This window comes from Colias croceus, chromosome 28 (assembly GCF_905220415.1).
Source record: "Colias croceus chromosome 28, ilColCroc2.1".
NCBI classification, from domain to species: Eukaryota; Metazoa; Arthropoda; class Insecta; order Lepidoptera; family Pieridae; genus Colias; species Colias croceus.
Window position 1 is genome coordinate 4796200 of NC_059564.1, and position 25417 is coordinate 4821616.

The 25417-nt window shown below is 33.8% G+C and overlaps 3 protein-coding genes across 3 annotated transcripts in view; 1 reads left to right on the plus strand and 2 right to left on the minus strand.

Moving 5' to 3' along the window:
- Positions 1 to 9701, plus strand: part of LOC123703953 (mucin-17-like) — a 43872-nt gene extending 34171 nt beyond the window's left edge. Inside the window, exons 14-28 of the mRNA XM_045652167.1 lie at positions 629 to 1057; positions 1422 to 1823; positions 2165 to 2440; positions 2661 to 2996; positions 3225 to 3530; positions 3669 to 3944; positions 4233 to 4559; positions 4877 to 4985; positions 6563 to 6741; positions 6985 to 7093; positions 7853 to 7983; positions 8534 to 8791; positions 8947 to 8989; positions 9126 to 9316; positions 9651 to 9701. Coding sequence (XP_045508123.1) covers positions 629 to 1057; positions 1422 to 1823; positions 2165 to 2440; positions 2661 to 2996; positions 3225 to 3530; positions 3669 to 3944; positions 4233 to 4559; positions 4877 to 4985; positions 6563 to 6741; positions 6985 to 7093; positions 7853 to 7983; positions 8534 to 8791; positions 8947 to 8989; positions 9126 to 9316; positions 9651 to 9701 — 3423 coding nt within the window. The remainder of the gene's footprint in view (positions 1 to 628; positions 1058 to 1421; positions 1824 to 2164; positions 2441 to 2660; positions 2997 to 3224; positions 3531 to 3668; positions 3945 to 4232; positions 4560 to 4876; positions 4986 to 6562; positions 6742 to 6984; positions 7094 to 7852; positions 7984 to 8533; positions 8792 to 8946; positions 8990 to 9125; positions 9317 to 9650) is intronic.
- Positions 9702 to 11149: 1448 nt separating this feature from the next.
- On the minus strand, positions 11150 to 13987 carry LOC123703954 (cell wall protein DAN4-like). Its single transcript, XM_045652168.1, has 4 exons — positions 13939 to 13987; positions 12515 to 12708; positions 11293 to 11817; positions 11150 to 11188 (listed from the first exon to the last, which is right to left on the minus strand). Exons 1-4 carry the CDS (start codon positions 13940 to 13942, stop codon positions 11150 to 11152), a joined length of 762 nt encoding a protein of 253 aa, XP_045508124.1. The 5' UTR covers positions 13943 to 13987.
- Positions 13988 to 14918: 931 nt separating this feature from the next.
- Positions 14919 to 25054, minus strand: LOC123704120 (E3 ubiquitin-protein ligase RNF113A-like). The gene is made up of 7 exons (XM_045652412.1): positions 24790 to 25054; positions 23916 to 24061; positions 23175 to 23324; positions 21489 to 21616; positions 20348 to 20409; positions 19794 to 19968; positions 14919 to 15105 (listed from the first exon to the last, which is right to left on the minus strand). Exons 1-7 carry the CDS (start codon positions 24881 to 24883, stop codon positions 14934 to 14936), a joined length of 927 nt encoding a protein of 308 aa, XP_045508368.1. The 5' UTR covers positions 24884 to 25054; the 3' UTR covers positions 14919 to 14933.
- Between the last annotated feature and the right edge of the window lie 363 nt (positions 25055 to 25417).

Below are 25417 nucleotides of genomic sequence, written 5' to 3' on the forward strand. Positions count from 1 at the left end.
TGCCAAAGAAGGAGGGTAATGTTTTTCGAGTGTATGTAAGTATGTATGTATGTCTTTTCCTTTGTGACCACCTGTAGCGTAAACGGCTTGATGGATTTTGATGTATGAGGTATCGTTAGATTTGTCTTGATTACGGGAGTGTCATAGGATACATTTTATCCTAAAAGTCCCACGGGATAAAGACATAATAATATTTTTTCTAAATTTCCCTTTAAAAAAATATGTATGCGGTATCATTAGATTCATTTCAATCACTCTTTTTTTAGTGTGCAGTCGGGTATTTTGTTTTTTTAATAATTTACTTGTTCAATCCTTGGTTTAAATTTATCCGTTTAATAAAGTACCTATTACACGAACATTTTAAAATGTCACCTGTAAACTGTCATATACGGACAATTAGAATACATTTTTGAAATGGTAGTTTAATAAGTTATTCGATGAATAAGTTTTCACCAAAGATTGAAAAATCAGCCCTTAATATATACATATATTGTTTTTATATTGCGTAGAATTTATTACTTTTTTGAAGGCACGTTAGTTGAAGTTGAAATTTTTACCTTTCAAAGTTCTTTGATGACACATAATACAATAATGACACGTTTTAACTGCAACAAAACTTTTATTACAGACTTGTGTACCAATATCCGAAGACGGTTGTTTCGCAACACGATTCAGTACAACCAAATCAGACGTGGAACAAACAACAAAAACGGAACACACAACAACAGAAGTACCAGATTTGGAAGTGAAGACAATACGACAAACAACAATCGGTGAAGACACAACAGTAACAACAGATACTGTTGACATCTCAACATTTGTTCCAACAACAGACAGTAGTGCAGATGATACTATAACTAACTATCCACCCATATCAGTAGAAACTACTACAATGTCAGTAGCACCGGAAGCAACTACCGCATCCGTTATTTGTCCACCTAATTCGATTGCTTCACTACCGCATCCATATTATTGTGATAAATATTATTCTTGCATCGCTGGCGTGGCTTTCCTGTTGAATTGTTCTAGCGGCTTCGAATTTGATGAAGTCACTGCGGTGAGTTCTTTTTTATTGTATTAATATCTTTATTTAGGCTTGTAATATTGATATTTTTTTGCCCACCTCTATATCGTTGGCAATAATGTACGTTTTATATTTACAATGTACAATAAGTCGGTTGAAACAGTATTTTCTTGTATTCGCCTAAATTATTAACTAAATCACGATTAAAATACATTAAGTCTTTAATTTCTAAATGTTAAACAATTTCAACAACATCGAAAACTTTTGAATTTATTACTTTTTTTGAAAGCACATTAGTTGAAATTCAAATTTGTACCTTTCGAAGTCCTTCGAGAACGAGATATGAGCGATACAAATATTTCTAAAACTAAAACTGCATACAAATTTTTTATTACAGACTTGTGTACCAATATCCAAAAACGGTTGTTTCGCAACACGATACAACAACGTAACAACATCAACTGTAACAAACGATGTAGAGATAACTACACAAACTGAAACAAAAGAACCGACAGACGTACCCGATTTGGAGGTTAAGACAGTCAAACAGACAACACTTGATGATATAGATGGAACAACAGAGGGTGAAAAAACAACAAATATAGATACAACAAATAATCCAATAGAAAGTACTACAGGCTCATCGCCTGAAGTAACTACTGTGTCTGTTGTTTGTCCACCAAATTCTATAGCAGTTCTTCCACACCCCCATTATTGTGATAAATACATATCTTGTATAGCTGGAATCGCTTTTCTCTTGAATTGTTCACAAGGCTTCGAATTTGACAACGTTACTAAGGTAAGAGGCTACATAATTCTTAAATTATAACGTGTTTTTCGATTTGTGATACGTTTGTTTCTATCATGTCATCAGTATTTGTAATAGGTCTTTCTTTAGCTGCAGTTAACATATCAAGCTCTGAAATTTCGAAAACAGTATCAGGCTCTACTTTAAATTTTTATATATCACTATCAAATTTAGCTACTCTTTATAATTTTAACTTACAATTAAAGGGAAAAAAGTAGTATCTATTGATATGTACAATACATACCCTTTTCGTTAGCTTATTACGTGTGTTACAATTAGGAGAAGATTCTTAAATACCTAGGAAACTTTCAAAATTAAATTTCCACTTCCAGGAATGCGTAGCAATATCAGAAAATGGTTGTTTCGCAACCAGGTATAATATAACAGAGGTACCAACAACATCAGGCAATGATAATATCGAACTAACTACTAGTCAATCTAGTACTATTCTAACTCCTGAAGTATCAACCACAGCACCAATATGTCCTATTGAAGTGGTAGGGAATGTCCCCCATCCGGTATATTGCAATATGTACTATAATTGCATAGCTGGAAATCATTTTCTGCGAACCTGTTCGGAGGGCTTTGAATACGATCATGATATTCAGGTTAGTGAACTTTTTTTGAAGTGGAACTTTTATTGCTGTCTTATTTAATTAATATATTAGATGGAACCATAATTTTATTAATCTTTGTTATAATTTGAGAATAGAAATCAAATCGTAATATTTTCATAATAATTATTTTTAAATTGCACAATTTTTTGTCTTTACACTATGCCGTTCATTTATGTCATACTAAAACTAGATTATAAACTTATAATTACAGACTTGTGTCACAATAAGCGATAGCGGTTGTTACGCTAAACGAAACAGCACAATAACAACACAAAACGCCATAGACGTCGAAGTAACAACACTCAACATCAAAGACGATGAAATAACAACACATAAAGTCAAAGATGACGAAATGACAACACACAACGATAAAGACGCCGATGTAACAACACATAAAAATGAAGAAACAACACCACCAATATGTCCTATTAATGTGATAGGGAATGTCCCCCATCCGGTATATTGCAATAAGTACTATAATTGCATAGCTGGAAGTCATTTTCTGTTGACGTGTCCGGAAGGTTTCGAGTACGATCAAGATGTTCGGGTTAGTGAAATGTTTTTTTTAGCTTCAAAATTGTATAGTTTTATAATTTTTTAAATATTAGGAAAAATCGATCACAAGGCGGGTTTCGAACCCGCCCGAAATTTTATTAATATTTTCCATCATTTAAAGATGGAAATAAAAAATCCCCAATATTATCCCAAATATATTTGAATATTATCCACTCGTTAAGGCCATAATTAACAATATACTATAAACTTATAATTCCAGGCTTGTGTTACAATAAGCGATAGCGGTTGTTACGCAAAACGACAGAATACAACAACAACACACAATATCAAAGACGTTGAAGTAACAACGTATATCGTCAAAGATGACGATGTAACAACACACAATGACAAAGACGCCGACGTAACAACACATAAAAACGAAGAAACAACACCACCAATATGTCCTATTGAAGTTGTAGGAAATATACCCCATCCGGTATATTGCAATAAGTACTATAATTGCATAGCTGGAAATCATTTTCTGCGAACATGTTCGGAGGGATTTGAATACGATCACGTTCTTCAGGTTAGTGAAATGTTTTTTTATGACCTTAGAAATTTTTTGTTTATTTTATTACATACTTATTTTGACGGAATTAATACTTCTGTAAGACATAAAGGTCACCCTATTACTTGTATAAAACGACCAAATTTCCCATTCTAGGAATGCGTAACAATAACAGAAAATGGTTGTTTCGCAACCAGATTTAAAGTAACAGAAGAACCATCGACGTTAGGCAATACTAATATAGAACTAACGACGATTCAGTCTAGTACTGTTCTTACTCCTAAAGTTACAACGACAGCACCAATATGTCCTCCTGAAATTTACGGGAATATACCCCATCCGGTATATTGCAATAAGTACTATAATTGCATAGCTGGAAGTCATTTTCTGTTGACATGTTCGGAAGGTTTTGAATACGACCATGATCGTCAGGTGAGTGATTTTTGCTGATAGTTTTGCCAATTTTATTAAAATGTCTTGATTTTGATAAGGATTGAATTTTAGTGTGGTCAAAAATACCAGTTACATTCTGGTATTTGGCGATAAAAACTCTTTTGATTTTATCTGCAGCCATTAATACTAAAATAACATCGAGTTTTCTGTGATAATTACCTTTTTTAATTTGTTTATAGGACATTAATGAGAGAAAAAAAGATAGCTTCACACAAATGTAAATTTAAAAATGTTATTAATATTTTTATAATTATTTCCAATTTCCAGACATGTGTAACAATAAGCGATAGCGGTTGTTACGCAAAACAACAGAACACAACAACAACACACAACGTCAAAGATGCCGAACTAACAACATATAAACTCAAAGATGACGAAATAACAACACACAACGTAAAAGACGCCGAAGCAACAACACATAATGATAAAGATGCTGATGTAACGACACATAAGAACGAAGAAACAATATGCCCGCCATTATTCTCTGGCAACATACCGCATCCAACTCGTTGTGATTCTTTCTACATCTGTGTTTCTGGTTTTCCTCTGTATGTGAACTGTTCCTCTGGATTTGAATATGATGAGAGTGTACAGGTAAATAAAAAGTAACATAATAAGAGGTCTAATAATTGTTATTCCGTATAATACGGTTCAGGTTCGTACGTATTGATAGTCGATATAATTTTATTAGGAAAAACCGTTATAATATTGAGAAAAGCTTGTTTCGTTAATCAATTCAATTACTTTGATAAATTCCTGCCAAATTGTTAACAGATAAAAAGTTTTAGTAGTTTATTTAGCTCGTTCGAGATTTTACGTCGTCTAAAACATTGAGCAAATTTTATTGTTATTTTCCTTTTTTAAGCTTCTGGAAGCCACCTTAATATGATAAATATTTTGTATATTTTCAGAAATGCGTAGCCATATCTGATACTGGATGCTTCGCTAGGAACAGCTCGGCCGCTACATCTATACCCGTTGTGATGACGGAAAAGCCATTTTCCACTTCTAAAATTGTCGGTAAGTAAAATACAGAAAAACCATGGATAAAATAAAATTTGATATTGCACGCCTCATAAGCGAAGCGTTGAGGTGGGTACTACTGTCACTTCGCGCAAAACATCTGATTTTTCAAACTTAAAATGTCTTTATGTATCATACATTGCACTTGTAAGATAATACATACACACACATATTAAGAAAAAACACTATTTTTAACGTTCATGATATTTTTGATGTCATTTTTGTTATTTAAACTAGTTAAAAAACAGTTTAAAAAAGTTCTGTCTTGGACGTCCGTGTGTCTGTATGTGCGGATCCTTTTTCTTGTTAACACGATAGCGACCGAAATACTTTACTAATCGAGTCTTTTTTTTTCTCTTACGCTTGAGTATGCTCAGAAATAGAACCCTTTCATTTTTCAGGGTCTGATTCGATGTGGTTTAATTGTTATTAAATAAACAAAAAAAAAAAAAGGATGAGATTATGAGGCGTGCACTTTTGGATTTTCCAAATTTAGTTTTATAGCAGACGCTTCAATCAAAAATTCAATCACAAGGCGGTATTCGAACCCGCTCTATTCTTTATAATTTTGTAAAATAAAATTTGGGTAAAAAAAACATTAGAATTATACTTTGAGTAGAAATGTTAAGTCAATTTCACTTTAATTTAGGTAAGACAATATCTTAAAAATTTAATTATGAACAAGTTAGTTACTTGTAGTCATGTATGAAAATATTTAGATATTTATTTTTAACCGACTTCAAAAAAAAGGAGGAGGTTATCAATTCGGCCGGTATATTTTTTTTTTTTTTTTTTATGTATGTACACCGATTACTCCGAGGTTTCTGAACCGATTTACGTGATTCTTTTTTTGTTCGATGCGGGATGGTGTCGAATTGGTCCCATAAAAATTTTATTCGGATAGGCCCAGTAGTTTTTATTTTATGAGCATTTTTGTCTGTAGGTATTTGTAAATTTTGCAAGTGCAAGTTTGAAGTCGGTTGTTTTTAACGCAGTTATCACTTGTATTTTATTTATTTATTTTTTACATACATAGATTCCTTACAGCTATTTGTATTACAATATTTTTATTTAACTTTAACAAAACAATACGCCAATAAAAAGGAATACCAATAATAAGACAATTAATGTGACAGTAGTTTTACATTACTTAATTATAACAATGATAAAGTGGAAAAAATTAATTTATACATATATGTTTTTGGACATGATATACAAAAAAGAGGAAAACGTACCTACCCATTATAGAATGTTTGGTATGGATGTGTGAATGTGTGTACTGTGTGTGTAGTGTATAATGGTGTAGTGTGGTGAGAATGTGTAAAAGTAAACTAAGAAATTATTGAATTGGTGATGTCTGTTACTGCTTTTTTAAAACTGTTACGGGAGAGATGAAATATGTCAACACTTGAAAATTTCTTATTGTAAATATCAGGTAGATTATGTTTATTTTTCTAAAAATAAATGGTAATAATATGTTATCACGATTCAAAAGTGTTCCTAGAAGTCTATATTTAATAAATAATAATAAATAAATGTCTGAGTTTGTACAATGCATTTTATTTTACAAACAGAAACAACACAAAACACCAAGGATGTAGAAACAACAACGGACATGGAGGAGGCATGTCCTCCACACGTGTTTGGGAACATGCCACATCCGACTAAATGTGATTCGTTCTACATTTGTATGGGCGGTGTTTCTATGTTCATGAATTGTTCGAATGGCTTCGAATATGATCAGGCTGTTGGGGTAAGTAATTTAAATTAAATAATGAATATAACGAAAAATATTTATTAATTACTAACTTTCCGCCCGCGGCTTTGCTCGCTAATGTAAACATTTTTAATTCCTAATTTCAACCCACACTAAAACTATTCTTTCGTAACATAATCTCTATTGGGGTATGAAATTTTTATTAAAATTGATTCAGTAGTGATAATTAAAGGCTTTATACGAAGATAATATATTCATAAAATTTTATTTTTCTTTTAGCAATGTGTGGAGATATCCGAAAATGGATGTTTCGCAAAAAGCAGCACAAAAGTTGATGCGGTTGTACCAACTGATAAATCAACAACTACTACTACAACAGAGAAAACAGGTGAGTCATATTATGTAGTTGTAATTATTATAATGTATTATTAAAGAAGTTGTAAAAATGTAAATACTTTAGACTAGTTAGTCGTTTTTGCTTCGTCTAACATATGCTGATTCTTGCATTTTTTAATTCCATTAACCTTATTCATAATCAAAGTCCCATCAAAATCAGTTCAGCTGTTCGACTTAGCCAGGATACATACACAACAAGTAAAAAGTTTACTGATATTATTATTAATTCCACTTGTCTACTAGTAAAAAGTATTTTTTAAGCCTTAATGACTCTTTAGCCTCCCTATAACACACAAACAAAATCATCAATTATAAAAATCTAATTCATCATTTCGAAGTGAAAGACAAACAAACAAACATTTTACCCCTTACATATTTAGTGGTTGCTGCTTTGCTGACGGGGAGTCCTTTTTGCCATCATTGCTATCTTTTTTTCCGTTCTGTGTTTTAGATTATTAAGATTTTTTTTACACGGTGGCAAATAAAACGCTTTCTATTTAAAGTAAGTAATTGTAAGTGAAGTCCCATGTCCCCTAGTGGGGTAAGGGGCAGATGCATTATACATCTGTTTCACTGATCGATTTTCTTTAGGGACAAGTAGGTGATCAGCCTTCTCTGTCCTACCAGACCGAGACATTTTTTTTCTTCGTCTCCACCGGGAATCGAACCCAGGACCCCTCGGTGTTACGCTCACGCGTCAACCACTGTACCGAGGGGGCGGTTATTCTATTTAATATATACATATTTCCAGTAATCTGTCCCCCCTTCGGCGGCGGTAATGTTGCCCACCCCACCCGGTGTGACCAGTTCTACAACTGTATCGCCGGTGTTGCCATATTGCTCAACTGTCAGGAGGGACACGAATACGATCCTGATATACAGGTAAGTTTATTTAAAATTTCATAAATTTTTAGGAGTTAATTGTTATAGAGGAAATTTTAATAATTTTTTAGGAGTAGTGAATTGAAATTGTATTTTTTTTTATTTAAAATTTTACTTAATTTTTAGGAGTAATTATTGACGGTTTTCTTTTTCTTTAGACAAGAAATAAACGAGCTAGCGTGCAAGAGAAACTTTTGTCTCCTTCACTATTTAGTCTCTCCCATCAACTCTTTGGGTTAGTAAGGAAGTGCGCGCACGTAGCGACGGAACTCCCCATACAGTTGATGGGAGAGACTAAATAGTAAATAGTGAAGGAGACAAAAGTTGCTCTTGCGCGCTAACTCTTAAAAATATATTTTTTAACTTGTAATTTAAATATATCTATCTTAATAAATATCGATGGATAAAAAAGGAAAATAGAAAAACATTTGAATAACATAACTTTAAACATAATATTGTGTTAGAAAACGAATTATGATCTGAATCACTAACTATCTATTATTAAACTATTAAATATGAATCCTTATAATATTTATCTGTATTCTTTCAGTTCTGCGCACCAATATCAAACAACGGTTGTTTTGCCAAAAAAGGGCTCATTCCCGTAAATCCTACTTCTGAACGACAATCAACTCCTAAAGCTGAAATGACCACTCCTAGAGTAGAAGCGACAACTCCATTGTGCCAACCGGGATATTTCGGGAATATAGCTCATTCGGAATTGTGCGATTCGTTCTATTTGTGCGCAGCCGGTACGGCTATGCAACTGCATTGTAGTGCTGGCTTCGAATACGATCAAATTGCTGGGGTAAGTTAAAATATTAAAAAAGAGCGTGTGAAGCACACGTGTCAGAAGTAAAACTTCTTTGGCAAGATTCAAAGATAAGAAGTTTCACTTTCAAAAAAAACGTAAAACGCAGGAGGTCCATGCAATTTTTATAATCAAAATTACTTTTTTTTCAGACGTGCGTGGCCATATCAGACAGCGGCTGTACAGCCATGAAAGGTAAGCTAATATAATAATATGATATTCTAAGTTGTTTATAAATACAATATAATAATATTTATTATTTTATTTTATTCGATCTACCATAGTTAAATTACAATAATATAGTACTAACCCGAACCTTCACTTTTACCAGACCGAAAAACATCAACAGACACAATCATACAGCCAGACTCACAACCAGACTCTCAAGACGCTATCTGTGCGCCAGACGCTTTCGGCAACATGCCACACCCAGAACGATGTGACGCTTTCTATTTGTGTGCGGCTGGTAATGCGATAGAACTGTTCTGTAGTTCTGGTTTTGAATATGACGCTGTGTTAATGGTAAAGATAATTTTTATTCTATAATAAAAAATAACTATTACTTATTAAAAAAAAAGCGCTAAATCAAGCTTGGAATTATATTTTTTAATCTCGTAGGTAAAATAAGAATTAAAAGTTTCTAATGTTAGAAGGATAATTTTTCGAAATTTTCATTTGAATAAATTCTACATTAAAATGAGCTATAAAATTATTTGTCTGACCAACTCTAAATGACAAATGTACTTCTTTTATATTATATCTTCTTAATTTAAAGACCCAATCTCAGTCCACCTTTACTCTAATTTTATGCATGTAATATTCGATCACATAATGTTAATACAATTTTATTTTTCAGCAATGTACCCGCATATCTGACAACGGATGCACGGCTATGAAGACGAAATAATAATATTTGACACTACCTCATAGATCCTTGAAGAATACGACTGCGATTTCTAAAATGAAACGATCGAACGGCCTTCTGCCAACTTTGACAGCTGTTATATACAAAATGGCGCCAAAAATAAAATTAAAAATACCAAAAAAAAGGTGCTATTAATACCTAGATTGTTACAGGGATAAAAGGCTGTTATAACTGTTTATAAATAATTTATTTTACTTGTTTACGAACGAATAATCGAAGTGTTTATCGAAATAAAAGATTGGTTTTAAATTTGTTTTTTATTTATTACTAACATCCCACAATTTATGCAATTTTCAATAAGTTGGAATATAATGCTTCATTCGATGCAATAAGTTAAACGCAGTCGACAGTATTAGCGTGTTGACAAGCCTGAAATATAAAAAATAATATTAATACAAAAATATTTAGGTCTATCTTTACACGCCGATGTTGATAGTTTTGTAAGCATATGTTTATATGGAAAAGACATAAAATTGACTACTGTGGTCTATCTATAGTTAAGTTTTTGCAATTCATTCATTGATTATTCATTCGTACCAGCAGCCCAACAAATATATACCTAGATAGTTCTACAAATATCGTTATCATATTTTTGTGAAACATATTAAAAAATCAGTACACACATGTCACATCGCATCACGTCATAAAATCAGACCGTCTATATCTTCTGATGTTAATATCTAAAACTATTAATCGAAACATGCAATTAGTGTCATTATTTAACTCAGTCAGCTCACTGCTATTAAATTATTTAGGACGAAGGCAATCTACTTTTCTTTCCATCTTTAACACTAAAAGCCATTCATTGATATAGATGTTTCAAGCCGCCGTGTACACAGACACAGTCCTCACTACACGATTTTGTACTAATTTTATAAAAGCGAAAGTTTGTGAGTAAAAACTACTGCGAAACAACTACTGGACGGATTTGTATGAAACTTTACAATAATAGATCTAGAAATACTAGATTTTACTCGCGTGTGAAACCGCGAGCCACAGCTTGTTTTTTAATAAATATGCTTACCTGATTTCCTTGATGGAATTTATAACCTTCCGGGCATTTGTACCGTGACATTCTTCCGTGGTTACAATAGTAATAAATGTTGCAATATGGTCGATTGAGAGTTCGGAAGTGATCGTTTTCGAAACATTTTGGTATGTCGTGGACAAATATGGGAGATTGTGTTGTTGTTGTTGTAGGTGCTGGTGTTGTTGGAGGTGGTGTAGTTGTTGTTGGTTTTGGTGCTTGTGTTGTTGTTGGAGGTGTTGTTGTAGTGGTTGTTGTTGTGGGTGGTGTTGTTGTTGTTGTAGTTGTTGTGGGCGCTTGTGTAGTTGTTGTTGTTGTTGACGCTCGTGTGGTTGTTGTTGTTGGCGCTTGTGTAGTTGTTGTTGGCGGCGGTGTTGTCGTTGGCATATATTTTTTAACAGACTTAGTTCTTTTTCTCGGCAGCGCAAAGCGTAATGATGGGCTATTTTCAAGCGGTATATCATCTTCTTCCGATGTATCTTTAGTAAGTTGTTTAGATTCAGAGCCTGTTCTTAATGTTTCTTGTGATGGTAAATTAGTATCAACTGAGACTGGTATCAAATGAAGATGGTTACTATTATGTGATGATCGCGGTGAAGCGGTTGAAAGTAAATTATTTGGATGTTTTGACAAAACTGGTATCTTTGATGATGTTGAATATTTAGATGCAGATTTTGATAGCTCTGGTAGATTTTCTGTTTTCATAGATGATGTTGATTGTTTTAATGCGTCATGATGTACAGATTTTAAGAATATGTTTTCTGTTGTTGATCCAGAATGTTGTTTTGTTGTTGTTTTAGGTGTTGGAGCTATGCGTTGTAATGTTGATTTTGAAGGATGTGTAGAGGAAAAAATATGTTTGGTTTTCGTAGATTCTAATGAAGATTCTTCTGCAGCAATTCTGAATTCAATTTGTGGTTTTGTTGTTGTTGTTGTAGAGTCAGTTGTTGTTGTTGGTAAAGTTGTTGTTGTTGGAGGAGGTGTTGTTTGTTTACAGGGAAGTGTTGAGGGTTTGGGTATTATTGGCGGTTTCGGTTTGTGGCATTTGGGTGATTTCCATGGTTGACAATTCTGAAACAAAATTGATATAAGAATAATTGGATATGCTTAAATGATATAGTTAGGTTTTATTTTAATTGAAGAATAGGTAAATATAAGGGACGGAAACATAGCATAATTATATTATGATACTAGCGGTCCGCCCCGGCTTCGCCCGTGGTACATGTTTACGTTTTCTCTACATAAGATCCATCCTCGTACTTCAAGAAATATAATAAAAAAAGAATTATCGAAATCGGTTCAACCGTTCTCGAGTTATGCGCTTACCAACACATTTTGCGATTCATTTTTATTTTTTATATAATATAAAGAAGAAGATTATCATAATCATAAAACACACACACAAAAAGTTTTATATCTTAGAAGAAATTTATCAAAATACTGATAAAATATATAAACAAACTGTTTATTATTTAAATTCAAGTTTACAAGAAGTAAAAATCGATGATACAGTTCTTGAGTTAGCATTTCGCGCGCGGCTTCGCTCGTAACTGTCCTGCAAAACGAGCCTAGCCGCGTACTTTACAAAATAATATACTAAAACCATCCTCCTATTGTTTCTATCTATTTAAAAAAACCTATCAAAATCTGTTGTGTTATTTTTAAGATCTTAGCATACATACATAGGTACATACGGCAGAAAGAGACTTTATTTTATGTAGATACTATGAAGTGATAATTATAATAACAACCGTGTTTATTTACTTACATTGGTATCCGGATCGAAGTACAATTTAAAAGGACAAATAAACACATAGGGTCGGAACTTATAGCACATTATGTATCTCCTGCAGTCTGTAGGATGTGAGATGGCATTGTGAGTCGAACCACGGCAGAGGTTTATTCTACGAGCCAATACTATTTGGACCACTATAGTAAGTAAGAGAAGGAGGCGCAATGAAGCTGTAAAACAGTATTTCAATTTGATATTTTTGGTTTTTATGTCATTCAAATGCTTTAGGTGTAAGTAAATATAAATTTATAAATAGAAAAAAATATTACTATTTGAATTGTAATAAGAGTTGTAAACTGAATATATACAGGGTTACTTGTAAAACATCAGCAACCTCGCAGGACAAGATAGCTAACATAATAAGTAACAACATTTGTTCTACGACTTTTGATAATTTGTTAGATTTTATTTTCATACAAAAATAAATATTCATTTCATTTTCCATCTGAATATTATAAACTCTACGCGCATCACAAAAAATTACGTAAACAAGAAGCGAACGAGAGGGGGAAGGGGGCGTCGCGGTCCTTTCGATAATGAATAGAACATAGACTTACAAATGTTAGAAGAGTACAATAAAAGCTTAAAAAATCATTTAAAAATAATTTATTGCGTTATGCCAATAGTCGTAGAACAAATGTTGTTACTTATGAATTATGATGTTAGCTATCTTGTCCTGCGAGGTTGCTGGTGTTTTACAAGTAACCCTGTACTTATTTAGCTTTTTGCCCGCACCTTCGCCCGCGTAGTCAAAGGAAATCCCGTATAGTTCCCGTTCCTGTGGGATTTTCAGGATAAAAACTATCACATGTTACCTATATAATATGTGCCCTCTATGTGTGTGCCAAATTTCATGAAGATTTTGCGTGAAAGTGTAACAAACATACAAATTGTCAAATTTAGTAGGAATTACTTTTTTATTCATCCTAAGACATTGCTTAAGACGTGTTAAATACCAAAGAAAATTTACTAAATAAAATTTTCACGGAATACTTGACGAGCCCTCACAAAGCACTTTTGGCTAATAATTGTAATTGATTAAAAGTAATTGATTATCAAAATTAGATATACCCAAACCCCAAGGCCAAGCTTTTACATTATAAATTTTTCACTCAACTAATTTTGATGAAACTATAGTTACAGTAGTAGGTAGTTAGTTACAGCAATATTATGAATGTTAATTTTGAAACAAATAAAATATTCATTTTAGCATATTATTGATTCAATTCTTACAGACCATTTGAACTACGAACTTAGGTACTTAATAATTTTGAAACAAATAAAATATTCATTTTAGCATATTATTGATTCAATTCTTACAGACCATTTGAACTACGAACTTAGGTACTTAATAAAAATATAATGGTGATGTAATAAATAAAATATAACAAAATACTTACCCATAATTATGTATTCTCTACACAATTACTTCAAAGGAAAAGGCAAATTGGTTTATTATAACTCATATAATTACATATTTGATACGCATTATTAACAGAAATCGATTTTACGGTTATGTATATGTTTATTTATAATTAGGACTAGGTTTCCGCCCGCGGCTTCGCCCGCGTTGTCATAGAAAAACCCACATAGTTCCCGTTCCCGTGGGATTTCCGGGACTGCGTCATTTTCCCGGGATAAAAAGTAGTCAAGTAGTCAAGTAAAATGTCCTTTCTCGGGTATCAGAATATCTCCATACCAAACTTCATGGAAATTGGTTCAGTAGTTTAGGCGTGATTGAGTAACAGACAGACAGACAGAGTTACTTTCGCATTTATAATATTATAGTATGGATTATTACCTTTTTAAATATTTTTATTTTGAAAAAATCAATGTCATTGGTAAATAATTAACTATATTATGTGCATATAATTAGAAAATATTTCTCTGAATCATTGAGATATTGTAAACTAGCTGCGCACCGCGGTTTTACCCGCATTGCTCCACTCCTGTTGTTCTTAGCGTGATGATATAATATAGCCTGTAGCTTTCCTCGATAAATAGGCTATCTAACACTGAAAGAATTTTTCAAATCGGCCCAGTAGTTCCCGAGATTAGCGCGTACAAACAAACTCTTCAGTATAGATATTTATTAATCATTATGATCAAAATCCAATTTTCATTCATATTTTAGCCAAAATATATGCTTATTGCTTATTTAACGATAATAAATTAAAACAATAAAAACATTAAATTATTTATTGATAACCTTGGATTTGGATTCAGAGGTTAATAAAGAGCGTGTGTGCCCAGCACACGTGTCAGAAGTGAAACTTCGCCAAAAACGTCGCCTCACTCCATGACGTGACGGTATTGCCATGACCTTGAAATTTTACTCTCAACGCGACAAAGAAGTTTAACTTAAAAAATAAAACAACAATAAAATTAAATATATTTATTCATCATCACCACCACCATCATCATCATCATCACTACCAGCTTTTATTTTAGCTTCAATTTCCATCGCCGGGTTAAACACGCCGCTCGTTTGTGCGTTACAAATAAAACACCTTGTTGTTTTCTTATAATTCTCAAGAGCACATTTTTCACAGAAATAATGTTTACATCTGAAACAAAAAAAATATATACATATCTATACATATAATAAATCTGTAGAAGGGTCAATTCTGTACATTGAAAATATTGAAAAAATAAATAGCAGGGGGTGTTACTGGATCGATACCAAACCCAAATATGTGATTAAAAAAATTTTTGTCTGTCTGTCTGTCTGTCTGTCTGTCTGTCTGTATGTGAAGGCATCACGTGAAAACTAGCGGTTCGATTTCGATGAGACTTGGTATTATACCTTATTATCCTGGGCGTAAAATAGGATACTTTTTATCCTGGAAAAATACGTAGAAAAAAAATAATCTTAATTTTTCAGTTTTATCCATAGACGTTGTTCCGTAGAACCGCGAACACACGTTGCGTATTATTATAGGCCTAGCCGTATTTGGGTCCAATAGATATTTATAAGATATTATTGTCAGAGGTACTCAAAATGGATAAATAAACCATCCACGCGAAGACCGACATCCGCGCGGACGGAGTCGCGGGCGGAAGCTAGTAATATCATATTATAATAGCCGTTTTTCTATAATCCTACTAATATTATAAATGCGAAAGTTTGTATGGATGTATGGATGTTTGTTACTCTTTCACGTAAAAACTACTGAACCGATTACAATGAAATTTAGCACACATATAGAGGGTAACTTGGATTAACACATAGGATAGTTTTTATCCCGGAAATCCCACGGGAACGGGAACCATGCGGGTTTTCCTTTGCAAACGCGGGCGAAGCCGCGGGCGGAAATCTAGTAATATTATAAAGAGGAAAGGTTTGTATGTATGTACGTATGGTTTTCACGCATAAACTACTAGACAGATTTTGATGAAATTTGGCACAGATAATCTTTAGACCCTGAGAAAGAACATAGGCTACCTTTTATTGCGAAATATGTACCACGGGCGAAGCCGGGGCGGAGCGCTAGTTTAACTATAAACACGATGGAAAGTTTGTATGAGCCTTGGAGGAAAATACCTACATATATTTAATACTAGTTGTGCTCCGCGCTTTTACCCGCAGTGCTCCGCTCCTGCTGGTCTTATCGTGATGATATATAGCCTATAGCCTTCCTCGATAAATGGGCTATCTAACACCGAAAGATTTTTCAAAACGGACCAGTAGTTCCCGAGATTAGCGCGTTCAAACAAACAAACTCTTCAGCTTTATAATATTAGATAGTATAGTTAGAGTCCAACCGAGTCTCAAATTAAGATGTACGGGTTTCACTAATTATGCGAGAAGGGTATAAAATAGAGGGTTGCAACCCTTTCCGTGGTCCCCTTTGATTGTTCCCATCTATTTTTGGCATGGCATAGTGTATTAGTAGTATCTATTCACTACATAGTATAAAACAAAGTCGCTTTCTCTGTCCCTATGTATGCTTAAATCTTTAAAACTACGCAACAGATTTTGATGCGGTTGTTTTTAATAGATAGAGTGATTCAAGAGGAAGGTTTTAATATATAATTTATTAGGTTTTAGACAAAGCGGGCGAAGCCGCGGGCGGTAAACTAGTAATATTATAAAGCTGAAGAGTTTGTTTGTTTGAACGCGCCAATCTCAAGAACTACTGGTACGATTTGAAAAATTCTTTCGGTGTTAAATAGCCAATTTATCGAGGAAGGCTATAGGCTATATATCATCACGCTAAGATCAACAGGAGCGGAGTAATACGGGTGAAACCGCGGAGCGCAGCTAGTGCCATATATTAAGTACTAGCTTTCCGCCCGCGGCTTCGCCCGCGTTTTCAAAGAAAAATCCGCATAATTCCCGTTCCCGTGGGATTTCGTGGATAAAACCTAGCCTATATTACTCGTGTATAATGAAGCTTTCGAATGGTGAGAGAATTTTTAAAATCGGTCCAGTAGTTTATGAGCCTATTCATTACAATCAAACAAACAAACAAAGTTTTCCTCTTTATAATATTAGTGTAGATTAGTTATTCCTTAAACCTAATAAATCTAAACTTATATAGATTTATTAAGTTCAACAAAGCGGACGAAGCCGGGGTGCAAAGCTAGTTAAACACAGCCCACTGTTACGTTTTACGTTACAGTGTGACTATCCAAAAAGTGATAAAAACGTTTAACTGTGATATTAATAGATGTAATTTTGTTGATCACAAATTTAAAGCTATCGTTAGAAAATGGCTTTTCCACAGAGTCTTATACGTGTAAGGGAAAAAATAATCATAGCGCGTTTTAAGGACACCGTAGCGTCATCTATTGGGAGTTTTCGGATCGGAAAATTGTGACCGGGAATTTTCATTTCTCTTTATCCATACTAATATTATAAATGCGAAAGTAACCTCTGTCTGTCTGTCTGCCTGTTACTCAATCACGCCTAAACTACTAAAGCCATACTAATATTATAAATGCGAAAGTAACTCTGTCTGTCTTTCTGTTACTCAATCACGCCTAAACTACTGAAGCAATTTGCATGAAATTTGGTATGGAGATATTTTGATACCCGAGAAAGGACATATGCTACTTTTTATTGCGAAATATGTACCGCGGGCGAAGTCGGGGCGGACCACTAGTATTTAATATACTTAATATAATATTACTAGCGGTCCGCCCCGGCTTCGCCCGTGGTTTTTCACGTTTTCTTTACATAAGAACCATCCCCGAACTTCAAGGAATATTATAAAAAAGATATACGAAATCGGTTAAGCCGTTCTCAAGTTATGCGCTTACCAACATATTTTGGGATTCATTTTTATATTATAAGATAAATGCGAAAGTAACTCTGTCTGTCTGTCTGTTACACAATCACGCCTTAACTACTGAACCAATTTGCATGTATAGAGATATTTTGTTACCCGAGAAAGAACATACTACTTTTTACCGCGGGACATAGGATAGGTTTTATCCCGGAAATCCCACGGGAACGGGAATTGTGTGGGTTTTTCTTTGACTGCGCGGGCGAAGCCGCGGGTGGAAAGCTAGTCAAAATATATATTTGATAGATGTCGCTCACAGGAGGAGGCTACCACAGGCCGGAAACATCTATCCGTGCTCAATGAAAGACCCTATATACACTAATATTATAAAGAGGAAAACTTTGTTTGTTTGTTTGATTGTAATGAATAGGTTCATAAACTACTGGACCGATTTTGATGAAATTTGGCATAGACAATCTTTAGACCCTGAGAACGAACATAGGCTACTTTTTATTGCAAAATATGTACCACGGGCGAAGCCGGGGCGGACCGCTAGTAATCTATATACAGGGTGTCCCAAAAAGTTATGATATAATGAAGCTGGGAGGTAGAGGACCTAGAGGGCTTTCCGAATCACCCCCATGTATGTTATGTTATGTTTTTCCGTTGTTTCAATTATTGTGGTTGTTATTTTTTAAGAGTTACTTAGTCTAGTATAGATATAATATATACTAGCTTCCGCCCGCGACTCCGTCCGCGCGGATGTCGGTCTTTGCGTGGATGGTTTATTTCTCCATTTTGAGTAACTCGGACAATGACATCTTATAAATATCTATGGACCCAAATACGGCTAGGCCTATAATAATACGCAACGTGTGTTCGCGGTACCTACTACAGAACAACGTCTATGGATAACTGAAAAATTGAGATTAATTTTTTTTCTACGTATTTTTCCAGGATAAAAAGTATCCTATTTTACGCCCAGGATAATAAGGTATAATTATACCAAGTTTCATCGAAATCGAACCGGTAGTTTTCACGTGATGTCTTCACATACAGACAGACAGACAGACAGACAGACAGACAGACAAAAATTTTTTTAATCACATATTTGGGTTTGGTATCGATCCAGTAACACCCCCTGCTAGTTATTTTTTCAATATTTTCAATGTACAGAATTGACCCTTCTACAGATTTATTATATGTATAGATATAAATATATAGTAGATAATTACGTAGGCAGATTGTTGGCGGCGAACCTCAACTCAAGGCCAGACTGAAAATCAGCGCTGTAGTACTCTCGAGTCAAACAGCATAGCTGAGTCTGGGCCTTTTGCCACAAAAACACGTTTTTATTATTTTCTTGTTTTTTTTTATTTTTTTTTCAATTTTGTTATTATATTAAGTAGATTTTAAGTTTCTTTGTATCCAAATTATTGTAGCAATAAATACATTCATTTCATTTCATTTCATTTTATGCGATTTTTCGTATTTTCGGAGTTATGACATTTTTTTCAATTTTTCACCTATCGCCGATTACGATGAGATTTTTATTTATGGCGAAGTGAATTATTTGATTTATTAGGTTTAAGGAAAAACTAATATATCGCACTAGCTGCGCTCCGCGGTTTCACCTGCATTGCTTCGCTCCTGTTGGTCTTAGCGTGATGATATATAGCCTATAGCCTTCCTCGATATATGGGCTATAAACACCGGATAAATTTTTCAAATCGGACCAGTAGTTCCCGAGGTTAGCGCGTTCAAACAAACAAACAAACTCATCAGCTTTATAATCTTTATACATATAAATCTCGTGTCACAATGTTTGTTCTCAATGGACGCCTAAACCACTTAACCGATTATAATAAAATTCGCACACCATGTGCAGTTCGATCCAACTTGAGAGATAGGATAGTGATCCAACTTGAGAGATAGGATAGTTTAAATCTCAAATCGTTTTAGAGAAAGCGGGCGAAGCCGCGGGCGGTAAGCTAGTATTAGTATAGATTTTAAAAAACCCTCACCTAGTAACAACGGGGTCCCTAAAACTGTTCCTACATATAAAGCACTTGAAGGGCAGCTCATCATCACTGTGTATCTCATAGTCGGAGTCCCCGTGTTTGTCTGTCTGTACCTCTTCCCTCTCAAGCTGCCAACCGTGCTTGTAGTCCGAACGGTCGTGGAGGAATTTGCATGAATCTGTGGAAAAAAGAAACAATTTAATCTATACTAATATTATAAAGATGAAGAGTTTATTTGTTTGAACGCGCTAATCTCAGGAACGACTGGTCCGATTTGAAAAATTCTTTCGGTGTTAGATAGCCCATTTATCGAGGAAGGCTATAGGCTATATATCATCACGCTAAGACCAACAGGAGCGGAGCAATGCGAATAAAACCGCGTGGTACAGCTAGTAAAAAATATGAAGACAAAAAAAAACTTATAAATTATTGATTGGCACAACACTTATTATGTACTAAGTCGCTCATCAGTCATCACTATTCTGTCTTTATGATCTTTAAAATATTATTTTTACATTTATTTCATTTTTTTTTGTCTGTTTTTACTAATACCTTACCTCCAAAACCGCAGAATCCTGTTTCTTTGTAGTCTTTGCAAATATCCGGTTGATAGTCCCATCTGAAAATATAATAAAATTTGTCATTAATCCATACTAATATTATAAATGCGAAAGTAACTCTGTCTGTCTGTCTGTCTGCTACTCAATCACGCCTAAACTACTGAACCAATTTGCATGAAATTTGGTATGGAGATATTTTGATACCCGAGAAAGGACATAGGCTACCTTTTATTGCGAAATATGTACCACGGGCGAAGCCGGGGCGGACCACTAGTTAATAATATTAATGCATACTAAATATTATTATACACTAGCTGTGTTCCGCGTTTTACCCACATTGCTCCGCTCCAATTGGTCTTAGCATGATGATATATAGCCCCATGAACAGACTAATGCAATAAGATTATTACAAATAATAATGTTGACATTTTTCACGACTCGTTTTGGTCTTTTAAGAATAAAATTATTGGAATTATCTGTAAGTGACACTGTTATTGAATTCCTCTAAGTTTTTTTTTGACAATATTGTTTTTACATTACTCTATTTAATTCTGACATTTTTTTTTCTGTGTATAATTTAGATTAATACTAAAATCAATCCAATGTTCATGTAATGCTGTATGTACCTATAATTAGTAGCCAATTTAGAATAGGATTTTATGTACGAATACTTATTTATTGTTACAAATTGAGCTACTGTTGGTGCATCTATAATAAATAAATATATAGCCTTCCTCGATAAACGGGCTATCTAACACCGAAATAATTTTTCATATCGGACCAGTAGTTCCTGAGATTAGCGCGTTCAAACAAACAAACAAACTCTTCAGCTTTATAATATTTATGTAATAAGTATTAGATTTACCGAATTCTTAGGGAAAACGAAAGTTATAAAAACGTTTTAAATGCAATTTTATTTGTATTATTAATCTTATATATAAAAATGAATCGCAAAATGTGTTGGTAAGCGCATAACTCGAGAACGGCTGAACCGATTTCGATAATACTTTTTTTATTATATTTCTTGAAGTACGATGTATCTTATGTAGAGAAAACGTAAACATGTACCACGGGCGAAGCCGGGGCGGACCGCAGGTAGTAAATATATTTAAGAAAAATATAAAATAATTAAACTTACCGTACTGTAGCCCTTAAATTAGCAGGTGCTCGTATAGGGCCCTTTCTAACGAACCCTGAACTAGCGTTTCCCGCGGCTGTGTCCCTCTTTTTGTAGTACTGGGCGTAATTATTTATACCGCGGTATAGCTGTAAGGAAAACGATTAGATTTTAAAATGTGTTTATTTTTAAAATTTATATAAATTAAATAAATATGGTATTACCACAAAACAATTTAAACACAGTCTAACTTTAAACCAGGTATCTGTCACTTTAATAGTTTTCTATGTGAACGACAAAACCAGATTAAAGAGAACCCGCGCTTAAAGTTAAACCCTGTCTAAAGTTTTTTGTGGTAATACAGATAATTTTTAATAACAAAGTACTATTGCTAAGTTTATTAACCGACTTCAAAAAAAAGGTTATTAATTTGGCCGGTATATTTTTTTTATGTATGTACACCGATTACTCCGAGGTTTCTGAACCGATTTACGTGATTCTTTTTTTGTTCGATGCGGGATGGTGTCGAATTGGTCCCATAAAAATTTTATTCGGATAGGCCCAGTAGTTTTTATTTTATGAGCATTTTTGTCTGTATTTGTAAATGTTGCAAGTGCAAGTTTGAAGTCGGTTGTTTTTAATGCAGTTATCACTTGTATGCATATATAAGGATACTATAGCTTCCGCCCGCGGCTTCTCCCGCGTGGTGTTTTGACAAAAGGTAGCCTATGTTCTTGCTCAGGGTCTAAAGATTGTCTGTGCCAAATTTCATCAAAATCGGTTGAGAGGTTTAAGCGGGAAAGCGTAACAGACAGACAGACAGACAGAGTTACTTTCGCATATATAATATTATATTAGTAGGGAAGTAGGGATAATAAACCGTAACATTACCAAAATGTTAATGAAATAATAATAAAATAGAACAATAAATAGTAAAAATTATCCTACAATTTCATTCTTGTTTTTTAATAAAAGAAATCCCTGCATTTCATATTAAATACTAACTGTACTCTGCGGTTTCACCCGCGTGACTCCGCTCCTGTTGGTCTTAGCGTGATGATATATACCCTATAGCCTTCCTTGATAAATATGCTATCTAACACCAAAATAATTTTTCAAATCAGACCAGTAGTTCCCGAGATTAGCGCGTTCAAACAAACAAACACACAAACTCAGTTTTATAATATTAAGTATAGATAACAAGCAAAATTTTGCATAATAATGTTTTTAAAATCTTAAAAATGGTACAAAAAATGGTATTGGCATTTAGTAAAAATCTGTTGCTTTCATATTACAAACAGACACTCCAATTCTTTTTTTGGTATAGATATACATATAATTTAATAGGTTTTCGCCCGCAGCTTCGCCCGCGTAATCACAGAAAAACCCAACTTACCCTCTATGTGTGTGACAAATTTCATTAAAATCGGTTCAGCAGTGTTTGCGTAAAGGATTAACAAACAAACAAACATAGGTACAAACTTTCACATTTATATAATACTAGCGGTCTACCCCGGCTTCGCCCGTGGTACATATTTCGCAATAAAAAGTAGCCTATGTCCTTTCTCGGGTATCAAAATATCTCCATACCAAATTTCATGCAAATTGGTAAAGTAGTTTAGGCGTGATGACAAACAGACAGACAGAGTGACTTTCGCATTTATAATATTAGTATGGATTAGTATGATATATGAAATAAATATTTACCTTATCATCAGCCTGTCCTTCTAGTTCCTCATTGATTTTCTGTGCTTTCTCGAATATAGCCTGTGCATCTTTATCCCTCTCTGTATCGAGTTCGTATGTTGCTGTCGCATTCTCTCTCTGTTGTTGTACCGATAGTGTTGTTGTTTTTGGCTGTGGAAAAATGAGTAAAATTATATAAAAAATGTAGATAAAAAAACTTTTTTAAGGATTTTGGAGCATTATGTTTGGGATGAGATTTTTTAGATGATTAGAGAGAGGTTGGTAGTGGCCCTGCCTTCCAAGCCAGAGGTTGTGGGTTCGATTTCCACCCGGGGCAAATATTTGTTATGAACATAGATGTTTGCTCTGTGTCTGGGTGTTAATTATCTATATTAGTGTTACGTAAAATTTTATATGTATGTTTATCAGCCATCTGGTTTCCATGACACAAGCGAAAGCTTAGTATGGGGTCAGATTGTGCCGTGTGTGAAAATCGTCCAGAAATATTTGTTCAGAAAAATGAGTAGTATTAATGATAGTAATACATTACACATTACAGTAATAATAATCAACATAATAAATTATATGCTAAAACCTTCCTCTGGAATAACTCTATCTACTAAAAAAACCGCATCAAAATGAGTTATGTAGTTTGAAAGATTTAAGCATACAAAGCGAGATAGGGACAGAGAAAGTGACTTTATACTATGTAGTGATTAGAATGCCATAAAACCAAAAGTATCAAATTCAAAATATACTTACTGTATCATCATCACTGCTCTCATCACTCTTTTCAATCACCACTCGTTTCCTCTCACCGCCTGTGGACTGTATGTTCGGATTTAGTTTCTGTGGCCGTTTTGATGGTATCACTACTGCTGGCTCATCTGAGTCTGAACTGTTTTTTTCTGTAAATATATAAGATTTGTTGAGTATCCTACTTATATTATAAATGCGAAAGTTTGTGAGGATATGTGTGTGTTTATGTTTGTTACTCATTCATGAAAATAGTACTGAATCAATTACAATGAAATTTAGCACACATACACTTGGATTAACACATAGGATAGGTTTTATCCTGAGAATCCCACGGGAACGGGAACTATGCGGGTTTTTCTTTGAAAATGCGGGTGAAGCCGCGGGCAGAAAGTTATTATATTATATATTTACTAGCTTTTTGCTCTTGCTAGCTGATTCTGGAATCAATCTATCTATTAGAAAAAACCCCATCAAAATCACAAAACAGTTGTTTTGAGTTTTGAAACCATAACATAATTGAATGTAAGTAAGAAGAGATTTAAGATTTGAAGGTTTCTCTTTTGTTATATTCTAAACATAAACCAATTGAGATTGTATTTGTATGTACCTAAAATGTGCAAATATATTTAATTTTAAGTAATTTTTCACACATTCCATAATATACCAATAAATACTACAGTGTAGGGCATTTAATATCCTTATAGTTATAAATATATCAGAATAAAACGCGACAAACACGGATAATAACCAAGTTTGTTATTAATTATATGTAAATAAGAAATAGGTTCTTCCGTTTTCCCGCCTTTTGTATTGGAGTATGGAGTTTACAGTGATTAAGGTTCTATAAGTTAGGTAGGTATGTTAATTGTTTAATTACCTTCAGAACTAGACGGTTTCCTCTTCCTGCCGCCTCTATTCTTTAAATTCCTTTTTTTAAATGTAGAAGGCACTTCGACTTCTACGTCTGACATTTTAGTATGTAATGGTAAGGATTTATTATTATTACCACTTAAATAAACTTGAATATATTGGGAATTAAGTTAAATATAAATAAAATTACTATATTTTGCTGTTAATTAGGCACTCAAGGCATTTGTTTAAGTTTACGTTTGCACGTCACTTTTGTTTTGACTTTTTAAATTTTGAATTTGAGGTTAGTTCAAAACTTCAAAGTTGTCATGTGTCAAGAACTGTCAATTGTCAAATATTATATGGGGAGTTGCCACTTGAAAAAAGAAGCAGAAGAAGAAAATCTATAATAAAAAAAAACTGAAGAGTTTGTTTGTTTGTTTGAACGCGCTAATCTCGGGAACTACTGGTCCGATTTGAAAAATTCTTTCGGTGTTAGATAGGTAGCCCATTTATCGAGGAAGGTTAGGCTATATAATATCATCACGCTACGACCAACAGGGGTGGAGCCACTGGGGTGAAACCGCGCGGAGCAGCTAGTATATAATAATTTTATGTTTATACTTCTCTAACTCAAACGGAAACTGGCTAATGGG